This window comes from Molothrus ater, chromosome 1 (assembly GCF_012460135.2).
Source record: "Molothrus ater isolate BHLD 08-10-18 breed brown headed cowbird chromosome 1, BPBGC_Mater_1.1, whole genome shotgun sequence".
Lineage (NCBI taxonomy): Eukaryota > Metazoa > Chordata > Aves > Passeriformes > Icteridae > Molothrus > Molothrus ater.
The window spans coordinates 62,103,387-62,124,658 of record NC_050478.2 but is presented as its reverse complement, the minus strand read 5'-3'; the positions used below and the strand labels follow the sequence as shown (position 1 = coordinate 62,124,658).

Genomic DNA, 21,272 nt, shown 5'->3' with positions numbered 1-21,272 from the left:
TCCCGAGCCGCAGAGCTACCGCGCGGGAACCGGCACCTCCCGGCAGCTCCGCAGCGGGGGCAGCGGCAGCGATCGCGCCCACCGAGCGGGCCAGAGCCTTCCGAGAGCTGAGGAACGGGCGGCTCGCCGCATGCTCGCCGCACGCCCGCCACGCCAAGGGGAGCCCGGCGGTGTCGGTGCTGGATCAGCATGGGTGTAGGGTCGGTGTGGGTGTGGGTTACGGTGCCGGGGCGGGCCCGGGGCGGGGCCCGGGGCGGGCCGGGCGCTCCGTGCGGGAGCAGCTGTCACTGTCAGCGAGCCGGCGAACCGGGATCCCGGCCGCGCGCAGGGGGAATCCCCCAGCCTCGCCCCCGCAGCCAATCGCCGCGCCGGATGCAAATCGCGGCCGCACCCGGGCCAATGGGAAGGCGGAGGGGCGGGGAGGCGGCCCCCCCGTTGGACGGCGCGGAGGTCGGCGGGGGCCAATGAGGCGGTGAGGCGGGCGGGGCGCGCCCCGGGGGCGGGGACATGCAAATTTGGTTTGAAAAGAGGGCGGGAAATCCGAGTTTCGCGGGAGGCCCTTGGCGCGTAACCCGTCTCCTTTCCCTTCATTCATTGTCAGCAGCCGCCGCTTCCTGGAGCCATTTTCCAGCCGGCCCCACACAGCGGGAGCGGCCCCGCTCCATCCGCCGCATCTGCCCGCCCCGCCGCCTCCGTCCCCCCCCGGCGCCCCGCATCCTGCAGCCGGGGCCCCCCCGGCACCCGCAGCCCCCAGTATTTTGCGCGGGGCCTCGGCATCGAGGAGGAAAGGAGCTGGGAAAGCCGGGGGGGGAGGAGGGACGGGGGGGAGGAGGAGACGCGGCTGCGGGGACAGACCCAGAGGGAAGGATGAGAAGGGGACTCCAGCCTTCGGCCCCGGCAGCAGCGCCGCCGCCCGCGCCGTCCACGGACTCCAGAGCAGCCCCCGCCGGCTTCCCGGCCCGCTTTGCCGCCGGCACCTTCATCCAGATCCGCAGCACCGGCGCCGTGGCGGGGGCGCCCTGTGTTGTCTCCTCCTCCTCCGCCGCCGCCGCTTCCCAGGCTCCCGGTGCTTTTGCCCCGGCGGCGGATGGGGGCCAGCCCGCTGGCAGCTCGCTGTACTGCACCCCCCACGGACCCGCCGGCAGGACGGCGCTGCTGCAGCCCGCTCTCGCCGCAGGCGGAGGCCGCCCCCCGGTAATTTTGTGTTTTCCCCCCGTCCCCGAGGGGAGGGTGAAGGGGACGGGGGGGATCCCGCCGCCGGCCGGACCCGGGGGCCGGGCGGGGTGCGGGGGGAGGGCAGGAAAGGCGGAGGCAGCGCTTTGTTGCAATAAACTTTCCTGCCTCCTTCCCAACCCCCGCTGCCGGGTCTTATTGAAAAGGAGAGGGGGAAAAAAAAAAAAGGGGGGGGGGGCAAATAATAATCTCCCGCCACGTCCCACCGCACGGGTGCAAAGAGCGAGCAGCCGGCGGCGGGGAAGGGCCCCGGGGCGGGGGGCCGGGCCGGGCCGTGCCCCGCCGGTGTCTCCGCTTCACCCCCGGAGCCGCCGGTGACGTCTGGCACACGTGCGCGGAGGCCGCGGCTGTGACTGGGAGCCGGGGCGGGCGGGGAGGGGGACGCCGCTTCCTCCTCCTCCTCCTCCTCCTCCCTCTGGCCTGGGACAGCCCGACCGCCGGCCGGCTGCCCCCGGCCCCCGCCGCTCTCCGAAATGCCCCTGCAGCAGGTCAGTGACTCGTGGGGCGGCGGCGAGCACCAAGCCTCCTCTCCCCCCGCTTTACAATTTATACCCCCTCCTTAAAATTTACGCCCCCCCCTCCTTCAAAAAAAAAAAAAAAAACCCGCCTCCCCCACTCGTGGGGTTTTCTTTGTCCTCGCCGATTTCGGGTGCGCGCTTGGCCCTCGTGGGCTCCGCCGAGTTGGAGAGCGGGGGAGGGCGCGGGGCATCCCCGCCGCCGGGGGTCGTGGGCGTCGGGAGGGGCTCACCTGCCCCCCCGGGCTCCGTGACCCCCGCCCACCCCGCGGCGTGGATTGCTCCACTCCTTCCCACCTCCCGCCCCGCTGCGCCCCTGCCAGGGCAAAAGGGGATTTAGCACCCCTTCCCCCCGCCCCCTTTTCCCTGCATCTGGTCGGTGATGGTCCAGGTATGGGATGGTGCTGTAATTCTGAAATACTTCTGGAAGAGCTTTGGGGGCAGCTGGGAGGCCCGTGAGGATGGCATGAGCTGCTTCATGTGTGGGTTTCTGCAGGTGTTGGTTGCTGATCTAGTGGTGGAAGTTTCAAGGCTTGTCAAATCCCATCCAAAGCTTTTTTAAAAATTATTATTATAATTTTTTTACATTTAAAAATAAGCATCTTTGCTGTAAAAGAGAATAGATTTTTTTTTATGCTCTTGGTCTTCAGCATGTCCTAATAGCACTCAGTGTCAAGCAGGCTACTTCAGGCCACTTTGTAAATATTTGTCTGTCCTATGTGAAGGTTGATTCCTAGAAGGTGGTGGTAAGTGAATATAAAGAGGAGCATATGTTACATGATGATTCTGGGGAAAAAAATTAGACAGGCTTTTTTAGCTTTGTGGGAGGAATGTTGATGTCATAGGAACTCCTAAAATTTCTCATTAATGGGTCCTATAAGACCTTCATGTATGATTTGAGTGCTTTTTTTTTTTTTTGTGTGTGTGTGCTGCTCACCTCTGGCAGGAACTCCTGGCCTTACAAACCTGGGAAGGCTTGTTTCCACCTTAAAGGTTTGGAATTGGGGAAAGTGATTTTGGCCTCTGCCTGCAAAGAAGTCCCCACACAAGTGACGAGTTTGTTGTACACCCTCAGCCCCCATATTAACTTTGGGAAGAGATGTGGGATGGAGGAGGAAGAGAGTGGTCAGGCCAGCAGTGTCTGCAGCTGCTGGCTGGCACCCTCCCAGGGCGATAAGCCATGCATGGCACACACCAGGAAAGGGGCTGTGCATCCTGCTCTGCCCTGTGAGCCATGCTCATGCAAGTGCCCTTCTTGGAGCTGTGCTGGTTTGCCACACACCCATCTTTTGGGAAGTCAGGCTGAAGCGCCCTACTGCTCTGCCTGGACCCCAAACTTCTTGGCAGGGACACTATCCTGCCCTTTCTGGTCTGTGGCTTCCAAGTAGCTTTCCTTGAAAGTCATGGAGGATTTTCTGGGATTGGGAGGTGAGGATGTTCTGCCCTTTGTTCCTAGCAGAGTATTTCTGACAAACCTAGCATTAGCTGGACTGGTGAAAGGAATGAGAAAACGCTGGGTAGCTGAGGCAGTGAGCTTAAGCAAGTAGCACCAATATAAATTTAGCTCTTGATTATTGAGTTGCAAGTGGTGGATGGAGTCTGAGACCCCCAGCTGAAAACAGGCCCTGCTATGCAAAAGACTGTAGAGGTAAGTCTAAAATTTAGCCAGCACACCTGCACTGGTTAGGATTATGAAAATATTCTTGCCTTGCAGATGTAACTGCACTGGCAACCCACCCATCACTTCCAAATATAAACTATGGTAACACTGAAAAAGAGTCAGTACAGCAGTATAGTTTAGGCTGTGCAGGGAGGTGTTCAACTACACGAGCAAATGGAAAAAGGTTCTTTGGCCCAAATAAGCTGCTTCCCCTTGGGAATTTGGTAGTTCTTTTATCTGTGCTTGTGTATGTGTAACACTACTGGAAAAGCCTTGAGAAGTGGCCTAGTCCATAACAACAGGCCTTTCCAACCCCACACTGAGGAGAATTTGCACACTTTTCCATGTCCCCAGCAAGCATCTCCATAGGGTCCAAAGCCAGTTCTTGCTCTGTGGCAGCTCCTGTGCCTGAGGGTTGCTAAACTGGGTCCTCATGCCCTGGAGAGCCCTGGCTCTGGGAGGCTGTGACCTAGCCTGTCTGCCCTTTCAACCTGAGGGGCTTTTGCAGGATTCCTGGGGAGTTAATGGAAAGTGTTACCAGGTGGATCTGAACCCCTGCTATGGCTTAAACACCAGCAGTAATGAATAATTTAACCCTTGCAAAACAGCCATCAGCTTGCTCCCCTTGGGAGAGCCTGAGCCTCTGGAGACAGGGTCAGTGCTGTGGCAAGGGGCCAGTGGTCCTGCATCCTCCCATGCTCTCCTGCACCCTGCTGGGGGCTGGTGCCTTTTCCCTTCTGGAATCTCAGGCTTCCCAGGATGGAAAATTAACCCTGACCTAAATAAATAGAGGTTTTCTGCTGGGCAAGCAGGTTGAACCAGCTAATGGCAGGTCTGGGAAGTGCCAGGGACCATCAAGAGAAAGTAGTGGCCAGGGATATGGCATAGGAGTTGTGACACCACGCTCTTTTAGTGTCAGTGAGTTTGTGAATTGACTTGGATCCTCATGAGAATGCAGGAGAAAATGGATAAGGTACCCCAAAAGCATTTTCACTGGGGTTGCCTTCTCACTTGATGTGAGAAAGTCACTACCATTTGCACTACCCTGGACTGAGAAATGGGCTTGCTATAAAAGCAAGCTGCTCAAAATGTTTCTAATTCAAATAGTAGAGAATTTCTTACTGTCTTTGGGTTATAAAGATAAGCCTTTAAAAAGAGGGCCATTTTCTTAGCCATGAGAAAATGCTTAAATGGAGACACCACCCACATGTTAAGTCCTTTTTAAAAGGGGCTAAATCCTCTTAACAACAATATCTTTAGAGAACTCCTGTGGCCTTTAGATGACATGAGCTGTGGAGAGGCTAGTTCGGCATACTTCAGAAGGGGGCAGGAGGATTTACATTTCCAAGCTGAATACTTAGTACCTCTCTCATTTTTCTGGTAGTTTAGAAAGTACCTCTTCCTTCCTCCCTCCTTCTCAGCAAGATGCAGCTGGAAGGGGAGAAAAATGGGGTAACTCAGTCTTTCTCCTAGGTGTTATGTAAAGGAGCAAGCCAAATAAGACATAAATAGTGAACAAGGAATTAGGGTGTGGAAGAAGAACGTGTAAGTCACGTAAAGAAGCAGGCAGTTAACTTAGTAGCTTTTCTTTATTTTGCAGCAAAGAAAAGGTTTGTATGTGAAGACACAGGTATCTTCATATTCAGATCTTTTTTCTTTGCCTGATACGTTGTGTTAGTAGAAATGGATGTTAGTATGAGTCTGGGACTTTTGCTTTTTGATTAGCATTTAAGAGATTTTCTTTGGTTCAAATCCCTCTCCTCCAGCAACACAGTGTTTCTGAGCCCCAGGAGGTACCACATGGTCCTTTGGGTGCAGCTGTCTGAGGCGGGTTCTAAGAAGTACAAATCATGATTACCCTAACTACGCTGACAAACATCTTGTGAAAAGTGGGCATCCAACTAAAACCCCACAGGAAGAGGCTGTAGCTTGCTGATGGCTTTGCTATCCTCATGCAGAGTCCAGCTGTGCTGGTGTGGCTCCATCTGCACCAGAGCTCCTGAGTATGGTAGCCCCATGATGATGATAAGGGCTTTTGGCAGGGTTCCATGAGCAGCTGAGCTGCTCAAAGGCTTTACTGTTGCTGGAAGGAGTAGGCTGGCTTGTCCCTCACTGTCTTCTCTTTGTCATCTCCTTTGCTCTGCCTATAGCCAGACAGGGTTCTTGCCCTCCTACTGTGCCTGGGGAGCATCTGGCTGTGCTGACAGGTTGGTTTTTATTCTGTTTGAGCAAGGTAGAAGAGCTGGGTCTGAGCACTAGGTCTGGCAGGCATCTTGGGCCCAAGATGGAGTGAGTGAGGAGGAAGGAGACAGGAACTTGCCCATGGTGGTGCAGAGGTGTTAAATTGTCCCAGCAAGCCTCCATTTTATCATGTTGGTCTTATTGTTCTTTCTGTGAGTGTATTTTTCTTGCACCACCAGTCTGCTTACCAGAATCTGGGTAGGGGTCACTTTGTCCTGTTTATTCTTCTGTAGAGGATGCTCCACCTGGTTGAGCAAATACAGGCATTTTGTTTTCCCTCATTTTATTCCAGGTGTGTTGGTGCTCTTCTGTTCATTTTTACTGTGTGCTTATCTGTGAATATGTGCAAGCATTTACAAGGAGAATAATCTTTGAATTCAGGAACAGCTGTATATTTTGCAAGATGAAGGGTTTCCCCACTACTTCTCTGACTATGACTGTGGCAAGTGTTTCAGGAAAGAACACAGGGAAGGAGGCTTGCACAGGAAAGCCCTTCATGCTTCAAAGAGAGCACTTTCTTGGTCAGGGGTTACAGTGGGTTTTATAGCTTTCAGTGGCTGGTGGTTTTTGTGATCCCTGTTTGAATCTAGCTGTATTTCTAACCTTAGGTAGCAACAAGTTCTAGCCATGATTTAGCTATTTTGTATGAAAGGAACAAACTATTTTCTTTGTTTCTTGCCTTGCTTCTTAGTTTTTTGTTTTTTTTTTTTTTTCAGTTTGAACTTGATGTCTGTAGTGTTCTTGGGTGATCTAGATATTGTGGTAGGGAAAAATGATTTTCTGATATATGTTTCTCTGCACAGTTTATGATAAATTATCTTATGTCCTCAGATGTCTTCTCCATTCTGAAGAGTGTCAGACAATTCATTTCTCCTGAAATGAAAGCCATTAATGTGAAGCTAAAGCTGTCCTTTTGTAAAGGAACCACATGGGTGTGAAAACAAGTGTGTCTTCTGTAACTGTGAGTTCTTACTTGTAAAACTTATGTGGACTGGCAGCTTTGAAAGATGTTTGGAACACATGTTAAACTCACTTTGCAGGGACCCTTTCAGACCCAGCTAGTTTCCTGATGTCTTAACCTGGCCCTGGGGAGGGGATGAGTAGGCGTGGCTGCTGTGGGAATAGCTCATTATGAGATGCAAAAAGGAAAGTGAAGTAGCACCATTCCTCTTTGGAGTCCAGTCCTGTGCAGGCCAGTAGGCCTGGTGTGGTTGTGGGAGGGAAATTCAGCCCATCCCTCCTGTTCAGAGCACCAAGTATGAGATTGGTGGAATGAAGACAGGAGCTTTTCTTGGTAGCTTCAAGTATGGCATCTTTCAGGCTTTGCTTCTGAAGGTGTCTGCCTGGTTGGTGGCCGTGGCCCTGGTGGCAGGGCTGGTCCTGCGGTTGGTGTGCAGGGGTGGGAAGGTGGCTTAGGCTTTAGTCTTGGTTTGTGGGGGAACTGCCTGCTAAGGATGAGTTGGAGACTCTGACTTCAGTTCCAGTGGGCTTCTCGGTGGTAACAAAGATCCAGCCCAGCCCAGTGTGGGGCTTTAGCAGATGGAAAGCTCTTAGAGTAACTAAATCTCCAGGTTTTAGAGTCTCTGCAAATAATCCCATTTACAACTGGCAGCCCTGAGTGTGTATATATGGAGGTAACTCTCATCCTTACAAATGACTAAGTTGGACTTCAGGCTTTTGTTTTGGCTGACAGAGTTAATCACTTCCTGCATTAGTTTTCAAGACTAGGGTTGTGCACAAAACAGTAATTCTGGGGAGAAGAAACCCCCATCATGTTCCCTGGTGGAAGTGGTGTGCAGTGGGAGAGAGGCTGCCCGTGCCTCTGGGATGGGGCTGCTGCAGTGCTGGAGGTGCTGCTGGTGAGGTATTTGGATTCTGTTTCAATTTCAGTTCTGTTTGAAGACGGGCTTGGCAAAATTGCCCAATATATCACATCTTTAAAAAGGAACTATTTAACTTCTGTTTTCCTCAAGTAAGTTGGTCCAAAACCACACTTGGAAGTGCTATGCCTGGCATGGGTGTCTCTTGAAGTGCTATGCTGTCTGCTTGGATGCTGCTGCTATTTGCTGGATCTAGTGGCATTCATGGAGTTCTTAATGCCTTGTGAGCTCAACATAGCCTGTGGTAAATATTTGCATCTGCAAACCCTGTAAAGAGAGAAGGCAGGAGCTTGACTAGGTGTTGATTAAGCCAGAGCTTAATGAAAATGGCCTCTGTTGTGTGGTTAGAGTACTACTTCATGGGTTTTAGCATCCCTTTTATACATACATGAATGCATAGCAAATGTGCTGTTTGCAAACTGAGCTTGTCTAAGGTTAATGGTGTGTGTCACGAGTCTCCTGTCCCACTTTATGAACGTGGGCAGTTGTTGACCTGACCTGTGACAGTGTGAAAACTAACATGTTAACTCTGGCACTGCTGCACATGCATGCCCTGCAGCTCTCAGGTGTTTTGTGTCCAAGCTCCTTGGCCTAGGACTAAGCTAGGAAGGCAAAATGGAGCATTAAAGATCACCTTCTCAGAATCAGCTGGCATCTCTTCTGTGAGTGTGCTGAGTTATGTGGGCAAATACGGCTTTTCTTTATTCCTGGCTCTAAAAGTAAAACCAGTATTCCATTTCATTGCTTTCTTTGAGTAGGAGACTTAATTTGATCACCTCCAGCTACTTTCAAGATTCTTCCAACTTGTGTGTGGCTGCATTTAGGCCCAGAAGTGTCCACTCCGTAAGGCTGGTGCCATATTCAGGTGCCTCACCTCAAAGGTCTAGAACCTGATTTTTCAGAAGATGTGGGGTGTTTCCTGTGATGCACGCTTGCAGTATTTCAGATGTTGAGTCCTTGGTGTCTGGAGTTTTATATGGGCAAATCACTGTTAAAGCAGAGGCTGCTATTATTTTGGCCTTCATTTATTTATTTTTACAATGAAATCTTAGGATCCTGTCACATAGACCTTGCGAGCCACTAGATGTTTTGCAAACATCTGTGAAAACTTTAGAAAACATGTAAAGAACTATTTTTGGTAAAAATAAGTTGTATTGGGCATCTGGACAGCAAGAGATGTTTGCTTAGCCTTCCTTGCTTCAGCTCCAGCATTCCTGCCCTGAGTTGTGGTATGTCTGCTGGTTATGTATGCATAGATTCTAAAAGTAATTTTCATTAATGAACTTCTTGAAAGACATTCTCGTCTTAACCATGCTGTTCTGGTTTGGGGTTTTTTGCTTGTTGTACAGCTGCTGGTTCAAAGGTTGTTGCATATTGCATAACTAAGTGCTAGAAGAGGGGGGCGGGTGAAGGAACTCATTGGCAAACTTCCTTCCTTGTTAATTAAGGTGACATTAAAGGTCTCTGGTTTAGGACTCAGTGGTGCACACCATGCACTGCAAGAGTCTAATTCTTATATGTCATGTCAGGGCTCATTGGTCCACTCTTCTAGTTCTCGTTGAATATAACTTTGTCTTAATTTTGGTTCTACCCGTTAGTTATAAAATCATACTAAAATTAGAGTGCAGTAACAGATACTTTTTTTTTTTGCAAGCCACTGAATATGCACTGTAGGATTTTTATATTTTTTACACATTTTAAAGTACAGATGTAATTTTGGAGTGAAATACTTCTCCATGGGGTGAGTGTACTACGCTGTCTAAAAACTTAGCTTTCAAGTTTGCCTTTAAAATGTTTTTCAGAAACAAATTGACGTGTAGACTTGCTTGCTTCCCTCCTTCCTAGACCTTCAATTTAGGAGGTGTCATCTGGCAAATTTTAGGTCTGGGAGTAAAAACCTTATCTCTTGGCTCAGCAATTATATTGGTGCAGTCCACTGAGGTGAACAATAGGCTTCTGACTTTTCAGGTGCTACGCAAGTGTAAGCAGATAACTATGTAAAAAGTACAAAATGGTGCCCAGAGAAGGTTTCATCTTGTACCATAGGTGCAATGGTGGTTTGTGTGTCCCAGGTTGTCTCCCATGGCTTAGGCTGGGTATTAGGAAAATGGTCTTCACCCAGAGGGAGTTTGGGCACTGAAACAGGATCCCCAGGGCACTGGTCACAGCACCAAGCCTGGCAGAGTTCAAGAAGCCTTTGGACAATGCTGTCAGGCACATAGTGTGATTATCAGGGCTGTCCTCTGCAGGACCAGGAGTTGGACTCAGTGATCCTATGGGTCTGTTCCTGCTCAGGTTATTCTGTGATTATTAATGGGTAATGGTTTTAAACTAAAAGAGTGTGGATTTAGGCTAGATATAAGATGGTTTTTACAGCAGGGCTAATGAAACATTGGAACACATTGCTCAGACAGGTGATAGGTACCCATTCCTGGAAACATTCAAGGCTGGGTTAGATGGGGCTCTGAGCAACCTGATCCAGTTAGATGTCAGTGCTCATTGCAGGGGGGTTGAACTAGATGACCTTTAAAGATCTCTTTCAACCCAAGCTATTCCGTGATTCTATAGGAAAATGCATGCTCTAAAGAGCAGATCTGAAGGGTTTGCTGCATTCTCTGAGTGCTTCTGTAATGGAAACTGGGCTTTCTTTCACCTTCTGCTTGGGTGTTTTTTAACATCTGCTGTCTCTAAAGTCATTTTTCTACCAGGGACGCTAGAAATGGAATTATATGGAATTATAATGTCTTGAGTGATGCTAGTAACCTAATAGTGCCTTCAGTACTTGTTTTCTTGTGCTGTTAATTCTGGAATTAAATGGCAATTACCATGTATATATGCTGGTGCTATTTTGCCTTGCCAGCACTGTGTTTTTAGACAGCGTTGGTCCCACACATTGGCAGTCAGTTTTTTGTCCCCATACAGTAAGCTAGTTCACACTTTGCCTAATGTCTTCGCATAGTGGGACTTGATGTTGGTTACAGCTCTCACAGAAGGCTTTTGTGTGGTGATATCTGAAAGCTGTCTTGTTGGAGCTTTTATCAAGGCTTTTGCAATGAGGCCATTATCTCTGCTTGTGGAAAACATAGATATTCGCAGAAATTTTTATAGCAATGCTTGGTAAGTGTCATGCTGGGACAGAGTGACAATGCTGGAGCAGGACAGAAATAATACCCGAGGTGGCAGCCATGCCGTGGCAGGGCGTTATCTGTCCTTGCAGACTTGGGGACAGGGTGGGAAAGGAACCCCACACGGGGCAGACGGAGGGTGGTGATCAGGGCTATCGCAGGCACGAATAATCCTGGCTGTCCGCTCAGCAGAATAAAGTTTCACTTTTCATGGTAAGAATTTTATTGAGTGGCTCTAAGTAACCCAGCTCTGAATTGCTGTATAATGCTTCTGCACCTCTTCTGCGCTGTGTTTTTTTGGGTGGGCTGGTTTTTTTTTGGTTTTTTGTTTTGCTTTCAGCTGCATGGTATCTGTGACCAAAAAGTGTCTCTGGGGAGTTATGTAAAGCTGCAAGTCGGGTGAGAGGAAGCTGAAACTTCACAACCCGGCTGTAGAACCCTTAAGCACAAAATTCTTTCAGCCAGTAAAAAAGACAGCTTACTACTTGAGGTGGGTACAGGAAGGACTTTCAAAATTATAATAGCATTTTCACTGGCTTCTTTGTCTCAACCGTGGGTATTTCACTGGGTTTATTCTTTCTTTCCCTCAGGAATTATGGGTTAGAAAAAGCTTTTTTTTTTTTTTTTTTTTTGTAAAATACAGTGTCCTGAAAGCATAAGCAAGTTGCTCATTTTCTTTCTCTGATTCTTAATCATAAGAGCTGCCTTGATGATTTTTCCCACCTCAAATTAGCAGTTTATTTATAACATGCTAATGTTCTGCATGCCCGTTGGTATTGCTGTTCTGTCGTGCTGAGCTGAGAATTGTTCTCTCAAAAACTGACACTGCAAAGATGACATAAAAGAACATGAGAAATTGCCTATGATAGAGAAACATTCAGGTGGCTTTTGGTATGACTTTGATTCACGCTTTCTATAAAATCATTTACATTTCCTTCCTGATTTCTATTGCTAGTCACATTGGTGTTGCTTGGTTTTATTTTTGCTTACCAAAAATAAAGAAAAATGCAGACCGTTGGCTTTTGGCATCCTCGTTACTCTTTCATTCCTCCTGGCAAAACTTCTCTGTGATCGTCTTCCACGCAGTGTCACCAGCTGCCTTCTTGGATTGCAGGCAGGGGAATGAGGAACTTTAGGAGGTGTTTCCCCCTTCTGCAGGGTGCCTGTGGAAAGCCTCTTCCAGATCTAGGTGTTAGCAGCATCCTTCCCATTGGTCCTCCACTTAGCTGCTCTGCAGAAAGACAGGAGAGCGTTCAAAGCCCACACGATGCAATGTGGGGTGTCTTGTGCATGGAAAAGCAAAGGGCAAAATAAAAACATATCCTATGAGTTTCTGTACTTGGAGCCATGTGTTTTGTAGGTGTTTACAAGAGAGATGGCAAAGAAAGATGCAAGATCATTTGGCAGCCTCCAGCGTTGTTATGACCTGTTCATCTGTAAAGGTGCTCTTCGTGTTGCTGCTGGTCTTGGTGCACTGAAGTCCTTCACTATTCTTGTCTTGGTGGCATTGTGTTTGCTGAATATGTGTGAAGTGAACGCAACAGTAGTGAACAGGTTGTGTGCAGTTGGCTAGATATTACACTTAGGTACAGCCTTCTGTGGGCAGAATTAAGTTAGTAGTTACAAAGGAATTTCTTTGGTGGTGTTTGTATTTTAGGGGGACAGAAGCCCCTTTTGCTGTGAAATGGAATGTGTAGGGAATTCCAGAGACTGGCATATTTAATTTAGATGAGGAAAAAAAAAAGGAGAAAAGGAGGCAAATCCCCCTTATTCAGAGCCATATGTTCAAGATACTATGCTTAGTGTGATTTATTTACTTCAGAATTAGGGAAGAGGGTTGCTAGGAAAAGTAAGATGCATTCACTTCCTTCACCTAAAAGAATCTTATTAGGGTGATTACAATCTGCCTCCTTTCTCCCTCTTTCCTAGTCCTGGAGAATAATCGATATAGTGGTAAGTCAGAGCAAGCAAAAATGTGATTGTTCTCCTCTGCAATGCAGAGACTAAGATGGACTCCTTTCTCTAAGGCCAAAATCAGGTCTTTCTGTTTTGAAGTGAATCAAGAGTTACCATTGTGTTTTCAGTAAGAAATGATCAGAATTTCAGTCTTTTTCTTTCCCCTTTAAGATTTGTGCAGTTTGGGGGCTTTTTTGACTACCCTTTCACTCTTTTGATGGCCTCAATGCCAGTTTCAAACCACTTCCTTACTTCCTCCAAGGTGAGGAAGCAGCCCCAGTTGTACTGGACAGGGATTATATCTGTACTTCATTTCAAGCAGAGAAATGTGGCTTTCCCAGCTGTTTAAAAAGCTCAGTTGACTCAGCATGTGGAGAGCAGGTCCCAAACTCTGTTCAACCAGCAGCAGAGAAGGGGGGAATTGCCTTCAAGACCTTGCAGGGAGAAATCTTGAGGCAACTGTGAGGTGCTATAGTATATCTTGCTAAAAATATCAGATACTTGAGCTTGCCTTATTGACTTGTTGGATGGCAACACCTTGTTGAAGTGGAAAAAGCCAGCAGATTTGGAACTTTGTGAAAGATCCCAGCAAATGTACTTGCTCACCAGAGCTACCTCAGCTTTCCCACTGAAAGTGCAAGGGTGCCATGCCTAGAAGATTAGAAATTGCCTGCCTGCCTGTAATGGTACTGGAAGATTTGCTTTCCTCCTGAAAAGCTGATGTCAGATTCTTTGTCCGGATTTAGCCCAGTTTCTTTGTTAGTGTGGATCAAATCATATGAAAATGTATTGTTCCTTCTGCTGCAGAGTGATGCCGAATGCCTTCTACAAGTACTTCACCTCTCTCTGAGAGATGATGCTTTTTGTCCTCATTGTTGCTCTGCCTCGTCTTTGAGTGCCTCTCCATGACTGCGTGGGCATGAGCCCCAGCGTGGAGCAGGTGCAGTGATCTTCCCAGCCAGAACCCTGAATTAGAAGTATTGTCTCAATGGGAAGGTACATTTTAACTGGCTACATGCATCTCCTGTAGCATGATGAAATTGCATCGGTATTTTCACTAAGCATTTTTATCCAGAATATCAATTTCAACAAAGTGTTTTCTTAAGTTCGCTATTAAGGTCTTTAATCTTAGAAGACAGGCCAGTGAGGTGGTTCAGGTAAAGAAACTTTTAGAATCACAATATGAAATTTTTTCACCCTAACAAGGGAAGGTGGCGGTTTGAGCACGTGCCAGTTTGCCTTTCCAGTGCTGTGATACAGCTGAACCACAGTGGAAATCTGGAACCATAACAACACTGCTTATAGGAAGTTTGACTCCCTGCATTTAACCACAAATGTGGTCAATGTTAGGAGAAGCAATAGCAGAGGGGAAGAAAGGTGGTAGTATTTGATTAGCTTTTTTCTCCTTGTTTTCTGTTGTGAGGGAAGAGCGATAATATTACTAACTGATGGTTCCAGTTTCCTTGTTATACTTTGAGGATACTCTTTTAGGGTAGATATGATAAGACTTGCTTTCAGCATTTTAAATAGTCACATGCTGTTAAGCAGTTGTGCTGCTTGGTAAACTTCTGGGTATTTCTGAAGACAGTTAGATGGAGAAGAGGATTAAATACCATGTCAAGATCCTTCAGGTGGTCACTAGCTTCATGCAGGGATTGGAATGCAAAGTGATTCAGTCATGATGGGTTTCTGCAGGAGGTTATTGAGAGATAGAGGTCTTCCCATTGGTCCTCACCATTGTGCCCTAGATCAACATGCTGTATTCATTCAGTTCAGCAGCAACAGAATGGTTCTCTGTCTTGGACATTAAAATATCCTGCTGTTTCCTATCTGCACATTCTTGGAAATGAAATGTAATCATCTCATAGGCAAAGTAGCCTTAATTGCCTCATGGGATAGGAAGGGAAAGGATGATTTGGGAACCAGGTCTGTGCTACTAGAAGTTCTTCCCATGACAGAGGGTATTTCCTGGAACCATGCTGGGAGACCCTTTGGGGATGTGGTTTCAGAGTCAACTTGCAGCCACGATCCAAATTGGTGCCATGACACAAATAGGGTCACACTGCCCTCCCTCCCTCCCTGATTTGGCGCCTGCCCTCGTACCTCTCTGTGTTTGTCAGGCCGGGGACTGCTCCAGCTGAAAGCTAGCACTGGCTGAGTGATTAGTTTCAGCACAGGGAGCTCCCTGGCCCAGCTGGCTGTGGGGTTAGGGTGGAGGTGGCCGGCAGAGGCTGCCCCCGGCCGTGCCCTCTCCCCACACACGGGACGCTTGCTTGGAGTGGCAGCAGACCAAGAGCCTCACTGAGTGTGTGACCTCAGCATCTCCTAGAAGCCAGTGGAGTTGTGCAGAATGAAACCCTAGCAGATGGCGAAGCAAAGAAATAGGCAGCTTTTGTGCCACTACTCTCTGCTTGGGTTACTGAGGGTGTGCAGCTGCCCCAGCCTGGCCAGCAGTGCCCAAGGGCTGGAGGGAGCTCGCACGCTTTCCCCATCTCCAGCTTTGAAGGGCTTGAGGGCAGTGTAGTGGGTTTGTGAGCACATGGAGGAGTAATTATGGCTGAAAGCAGCCTCAATTCATGGAAGAAAGCCATATTTGCTTAAACTGGGAATCTGCTCAGTGCTGTTTGCACCATGCCTCATATGCTTGTCTTCCAGTCCCTGACCGAGGCTCCCAGGCTACGTGTAATTTAATTACAGTCTGATGGCTGGCACTGAAGTAGGTGAAGATAAAAATGTAATTTGTGCCTAGAAGTTATGTATGTAGTGAACTTGCAATACTGGAGGCCTTCTCGGCAATCGCTGCTATCAGGGTATACCTCCAGAGGAAAGACTGGCTGTGCTGCTCTGGCAGGTACAGCTCTAAACAGGGATTTAATGTGACTGATTGTTAATAGGTGAAAGTAAAGGAGCTGTGGTCTTGCGTGAAAGATCACAGAATCCTTGGAGATAGCAACTGGGATGGCTTTTACAGTCAACAGCCGCTGCAGCCAAGGGTCTTGTGTAGCTTATGAAGGTGGGAAGGCTCATAGGGCTTCTGGTCAGATGGGGGGTAATGAATACCAGTCACATGCAAAGTTGGCTGAGGAAGGTTGAGTTTCGTGACTGCGCTCATAGCAAAGTCTCCTTCTGCCTCTCGAATGGCGAGGTGGAGCCAGCCTTTGTGGCAACGAGAGCATCCAGGGTCCTGCTTATTCCATGCTATGGCAGAATTCTGCCTTTGTGACCAGAACATACTGCTGAATTTCAGCTTTGGCTTAAAAGAAGGTGTATCATTGTTACTGTAAGTAAACCTCCACTACAAACTCAGCTAGTGCGGAACTAACTGGAGACAGCCTGTAACTCAGGGCTGTGAAATAAGAGTTTCACTTTAATCTGTTGTCTGTTTTCAAGCATAACTATTTTGTTATTGATTACTTGCGAAAAAGGTCTGATGTATTTATCTATTGATCCTTACACATGCTGCCCACTGCCAGTAGCCTCAGTTTTCCTCTCAGCAGCTGCCAGGATTTCCATCTTTCTCCTGATTTCTTTAGCACCACTATGCATTGAAACGCTTGCAGGATAGCAGTAGGCGAAAGCTGTGTAGCATTCCTGTTTATCTTGGAAGTCAATGTTTTACACATGGAGCGCTGTAACTCTGCCATATTTACTTTCTTGCATTTAATTCAATAAAATGTATTTACCTGAAGTGGACACGAAATTTCCAGTTTGCGGTGGAAAGCGTAGGACCAGGCTGCAGAACTCATTCCAAGTCAGGACAGAGTGTGTGAGGGCTCCTTGCCAGTGCAAAGCGTGGGAGGACATTCGGGAGTAAGACGACTCTTGCTGCCATCATCAGCAGGCGCCTGTTGAAAGGGTAGGAGTTATGGATGTCAAGGCAAGACAACAGGTTTTTGTGTTTTCTTAAATTTTAGACTTGCAAGATAAACTGATGACTGACAAAGCGGGTTTTGTCCAAGACTGTCTTTGCTTTAGCTTGGATAAGAACTTGCAGTCCCAGATAGTGAGATGTAGTCAAGTTTTCTGGGGTAATCTTAGCTTTACAGTTTGATTATAGTTTGGAATTAGGGTTGGGAAAACAATTAGTGTAGAAAATGAGGGTTTCTATGGGAATCTATCATGCTTAAGGATTTTTAGCAATCTAGCAAGCCTACAGGCTGTGGGAGCTTCCCACAGCTGCCTCAAGTTACCTTTTCTCCTGCTTCTAAGAGAACAAGGCTGTCCTCCTTCCTATCCATATATTGTTGAGAGAGGGCATCGTCCACAGGCTATTTTTATTCTTATTCCTTTCCATAATTATATGTAGCTTTTATAAATCTGTCTGGATGGAAAGCTCTCATGTACTTTTGAAGGGTTTATTTGATCTAAATTTAAGGATGTCTCATGTCCAGTTGTGAAACTTGCTATTTTAGTTCACCCTACCTACAGCTTTTACTAAAACAAGAGGAAAAGGATGAAGAGGAGAGACTGAAAAGTGTGTGTGAGAGGAGGGAAAGATGACTCATAAGTGGGACTGCATTTGAAAATGCAAAGGATCAAGGTGTACTGATCATAAGAGAGAAAGTTATGGCTTCTGTGAAAAAGGCACAATTAAACTGTATGGTCATTTATCTTCTGAACAGATTAAGGTATGTTTGGGAAGGAATCCATGGGCCTGAATTGAGTAGATGGATTTCTTCTCTCTTCAAAGTTATTTAAAGAAAGGAATTTTTAGTGCAGCCTTTAATAGGTGATATTTTAGTGCTAGATTCCACTGGAAGACTTCCCCAGGCTTCTGGAAAATCCCATTTAGCTGTCCATTGCCTACAGGATAGTTCTAATAGCTGCATGGTTATGCAGCAGGACAGGTAGCAGAAAGGGAAAAAGGAGGAAGGCCACAGTACAAGAAGCCAAATGGACTTTCTCAGAACTTTAGGCTACAATCAATGGAAATTAAAGCTCATGAATAGATCCACAAATTTCTGCTTTCAATCCAGGTGTTGTCTCTTTATCCCTCTGCTAACATTCTGCTCTTCCAGCCTTGTGCCAGTGCTTGTAAAACTTTCGGAATACTTGGGATGGTCAATAGTCTTGAAATAAATCTCTCTGTAGGGTTTAAGTAGTGTGCAATTATGAGGATGGAGTTCTTCTGTATACAGCACTGCAAAGAGTGCCTGTGGTGTTTCCAAAAGTGTTTACCAGCAGTATCCCACAGACAGCTCTTCCTAGCTTCAACCTTCTTCTCCTGCCGAAAGCTGGAAGTTAGCAAAGGTACAGCTGTCCAGCATGTCAATGAAGCTGATAGAAAATACATTTAATTTTGTAAAGCATTTTGATTAACAAAAGTAACTCTCAATGTGAAATTGGTTTAAAAAATCGGCTAAGTGGCAGGAAAAGGGTCCTTTCGATTGATTCCAGTGAGTATTTTCCCTAATCCCAATACTATGAGGTGCTTTCATCATTGTCGCAGAAGTAAACAAAAAAACTGTTACTGATAGTAATTGCCAGCAGAATGGGAGATGATAATGGAGCTCTCACAACTTGCTCTGTAGGCACATTCAGACACACTGTGTCTTTAGTACGGCCAGAGGCAAAGTTGTATGCCAGAGCACAGGGAATGCAAGCCATGCCTTATGAAAGGGGGCCTGTATCCTGGAAAGCAGCACTTCTCAGAAGTCTGTAGTAGACAAGCAACTGCACACCAGCTTCCAGCACAAGGCTGAGAGGCAGTGGCACTGAGGCTTGCATCCTGGCATGTACAAAAAAATGAACAGGAGTGGGGATACTTTTGCCTCAGTCAACAGTTTTGGTGTAACTGATACCTGAAATGACATAATGTGATTCAGTGCTAGTATTTGTAAGGGAAAGATCTTGAAATCAGAAGATGCTGTTAAACAGGACAGCATCAATTATTTGAGGTCTAAAGAAAATGCCCTTCAGTGCAACTTAAGCAATGTTTTGCTTATGAAATTAATATTAAGGAGTGACTTCACTGATAAGGAGATACAGAATTGGGGGCGGTAGTTGATACAGCTGATGGTTGCACTGCTGTCCAGAGGAACTTTGACAGGCTTGAGGAAAGGGCTGGCAGGAACCTCATGAAGTTCAGCAAAAGGAAGGGCAAAGTCCTGCCTCTGCAGAAGAATAATTCCAGGTACCAGCATGGGCTGGGACAAACCTGCTGTAAAGCAGCTCTGCAGAGTGAGAAGATCCTTTCCCTCTGCTCAACCCTGGTGAGACACAGCTGACATGCTGGGTCGGGTTCTGAGCTCCCCATTGTGAGGGGACATGGACATACTGCAGCAGGTCAGTGAGGGGCTACGAAGGTGGTTAAAGCCTCAGAGCATCTCATATAGAAGAAGAGGCTGAGAGAGATGGGACTGTTGAGCCTGGAGGTGTTTAAACACTTGATGGGAGAGAGTGAGGAAAATGGAGCCAGGCTATACTGGTGGCTCACTGGTGGCCAGTGACAGGATAAAAGGCAATAGGCAAAAATTGTAATGAAGAAGTCCATTTAAACAGAAGATGATACTGCAGAGGTGTATCCCTAGGAACAGCTCCCTTAGGCTGTGGAGTTGCATTCACTGGCCACATTAAAAACTCCCTGAGCATCCTGTTCTAGTTGCCTTCTCTTTGAGCAGTGGCAGGTGGACTAGGTGATCTCCAGAGGTGTTTTCCCACCTCAGCCACTCCCTGAGATGATTCCAGTGTTAAAGGACTTCTAAGTTGTTGAACTTGAGCACATGGATGATTTAATATTGAAAGCTTAAACAATGCAAACTCAAAGTGGAAATTAGATTTTTTAAGTGAGGGGAAAATAATGAGTTTATGCCTTCCAGTTTTGACACAGTGACTGTTTTGCTGTAATTTCTCTCATAACTGTAGAGTTATGCTCTGTAATTTCAACTCTGAACAGCCTTGAGGTTAGCAAATCCTTCTACTTGCTTTTTGGTAGGAGCAACTGTGTTTATGGTGCTTCCTGACAGATGCTTGTTCATTTCATTTTCATAACAAAGATTCTAAAATTGCATTCTTATTCTTGGCAACAATAGCACAGCAGCTAGGGTCTGTGATACGTAGGAGGTGATATTAGAAAGTCAGATTCTTTCATCAAAGTGTAGATTAGAGAGAAAAATGCAAATTCACTTCATTTTAAAATTTGAGACTTCAGAGTGCTACTGATTCTTCTGGAGAAGTCATCTCAAGGTGTTTAGGAAATACATTGTAAAGAAGACAAAGTAGAAGGGACAGATTGTGTCTGGTGTGGGTCAGTTTTTGCAGAGGTTAAAGTTCTTGTTTGACTGTATGACTGGAGATTTTCTGCTTCACCAAAGCCAAAAGGGATACTTTTGAAAATATCCAATGTAATCTTTAATGTCTTTTCCTCTAGAAATTCATTACCTGTGACTCCAAGGAAAATCATCTGTTTTGGTTGTCGTCTTGTAAATTAGGCTGTCGCATCAGTTTTAGATTGTCCTGCGCGTGACAGAATTTTCCTAAATGTGAAAAAGAAAATTTAGTCATTCACGCTCATTCACTTCACTTAAGGCCTGCTGCCATCATGTCTTCTTTTTATTCCCTCTCTGTCAATGGGAATAAGTAAAGCTTCCTATTCGAAATCAGTTTGTTGTCCTTTTGCCAGCACGCTCAGGTTGTTCTGCTCCATGGTGTTGCTGATGGATTGATAAAAGACTGCCAAGGTAGAATGTGCATCACAGTGAAAGCTCAGGTGGATTAGTTGTTCTTTGTGACATTACACAGCATTTAAAGCATCAGGAACTTGGCTATCTTGTGCCATTTCAGCCATGTAAACTGTTGCCAAACTGACCCGTGCAATAAAAGTAAGTGCAGCAGCTGCCTACCTTGATGTGGGGAGGGAGGAAGTCATCAGTTTCTAGAGTTTAGCAACCTATGCTAGGAGAAAACCAAGTTCAGTTTGTAGTCAAAGAAATGTGTTGCAAAGAGAAGCCTTCTGATGGCAGTACCAGCTCCGGATCTAGGGTGGAGGAGGCTGTCAGTCATCACTGGGGTCTTTAGGGCCCAGCTATCTGTGATTATCACCCTTGCTCTCTTACAATCTTTTATCTATTTCTGTGACTTTCTGGTAATCTGGAGCCTCCTTTCCAAGTGCTTTTGGGAATAGCTGCTTTTGGATATGTAAACCATGTTTTCCTGTTTCTTGGGTACTTGTTATTTATTTTTGTTACTCTGAGGTTTGGTGTGTGGAAGAGGTTATTGTGTTAACTTCATCAAGGTTATGTAAGGATTTTTTTTTGTATATAATGCTGGTAATTTAATTTTTGAAATGATACTTAAGTTTAGAATGATAAATTGATCTCTTGAGCAAAGTCAGCATTGTAGTTACTTGTAGGTGCAAGCATAACTTATCAGGGTTAACCTGTTTGAACAATGTTGAGACTCCTTAAAGTGAGCTAACACTCACAGTTTACATAATGTACAGAACTATCCTTTGTTACAGTAAATGCCTAGGATCCCACGTTATTTCTCATTGTCCGAGTCTGTAAATGCAAATCATTGCATGTTGCCTGGATCTTCTGAATGTTTTTTGTCAACTTTCACAGTGACCTTTGGAAACTAGATAATATTTTTATCACCCTAAATGGATTCAAAGTCCATTTATTACTTTGGGGGAATCCTGCTGTATGCTTTTATACTTGGGTGA

The 21,272-nt window shown here is 46.5% G+C and overlaps 1 protein-coding gene across 1 annotated transcript in view; it reads left to right on the top strand.

Annotated features, from left to right (window-relative positions):
* The first annotated feature begins 597 nt into the window (after window positions 1-597).
* The window catches only part of E2F3 (E2F transcription factor 3), a 42,042-nt gene continuing 21,367 nt past the window's right edge, over window positions 598-21,272 (top strand). Inside the window, exon 1 of the mRNA XM_036379154.2 lies at window positions 598-1,194. Within this exon, the coding sequence (XP_036235047.1) occupies window positions 868-1,194 (327 nt within the window). The 5' untranslated portion in view covers window positions 598-867. The remainder of the gene's footprint in view (window positions 1,195-21,272) is intronic.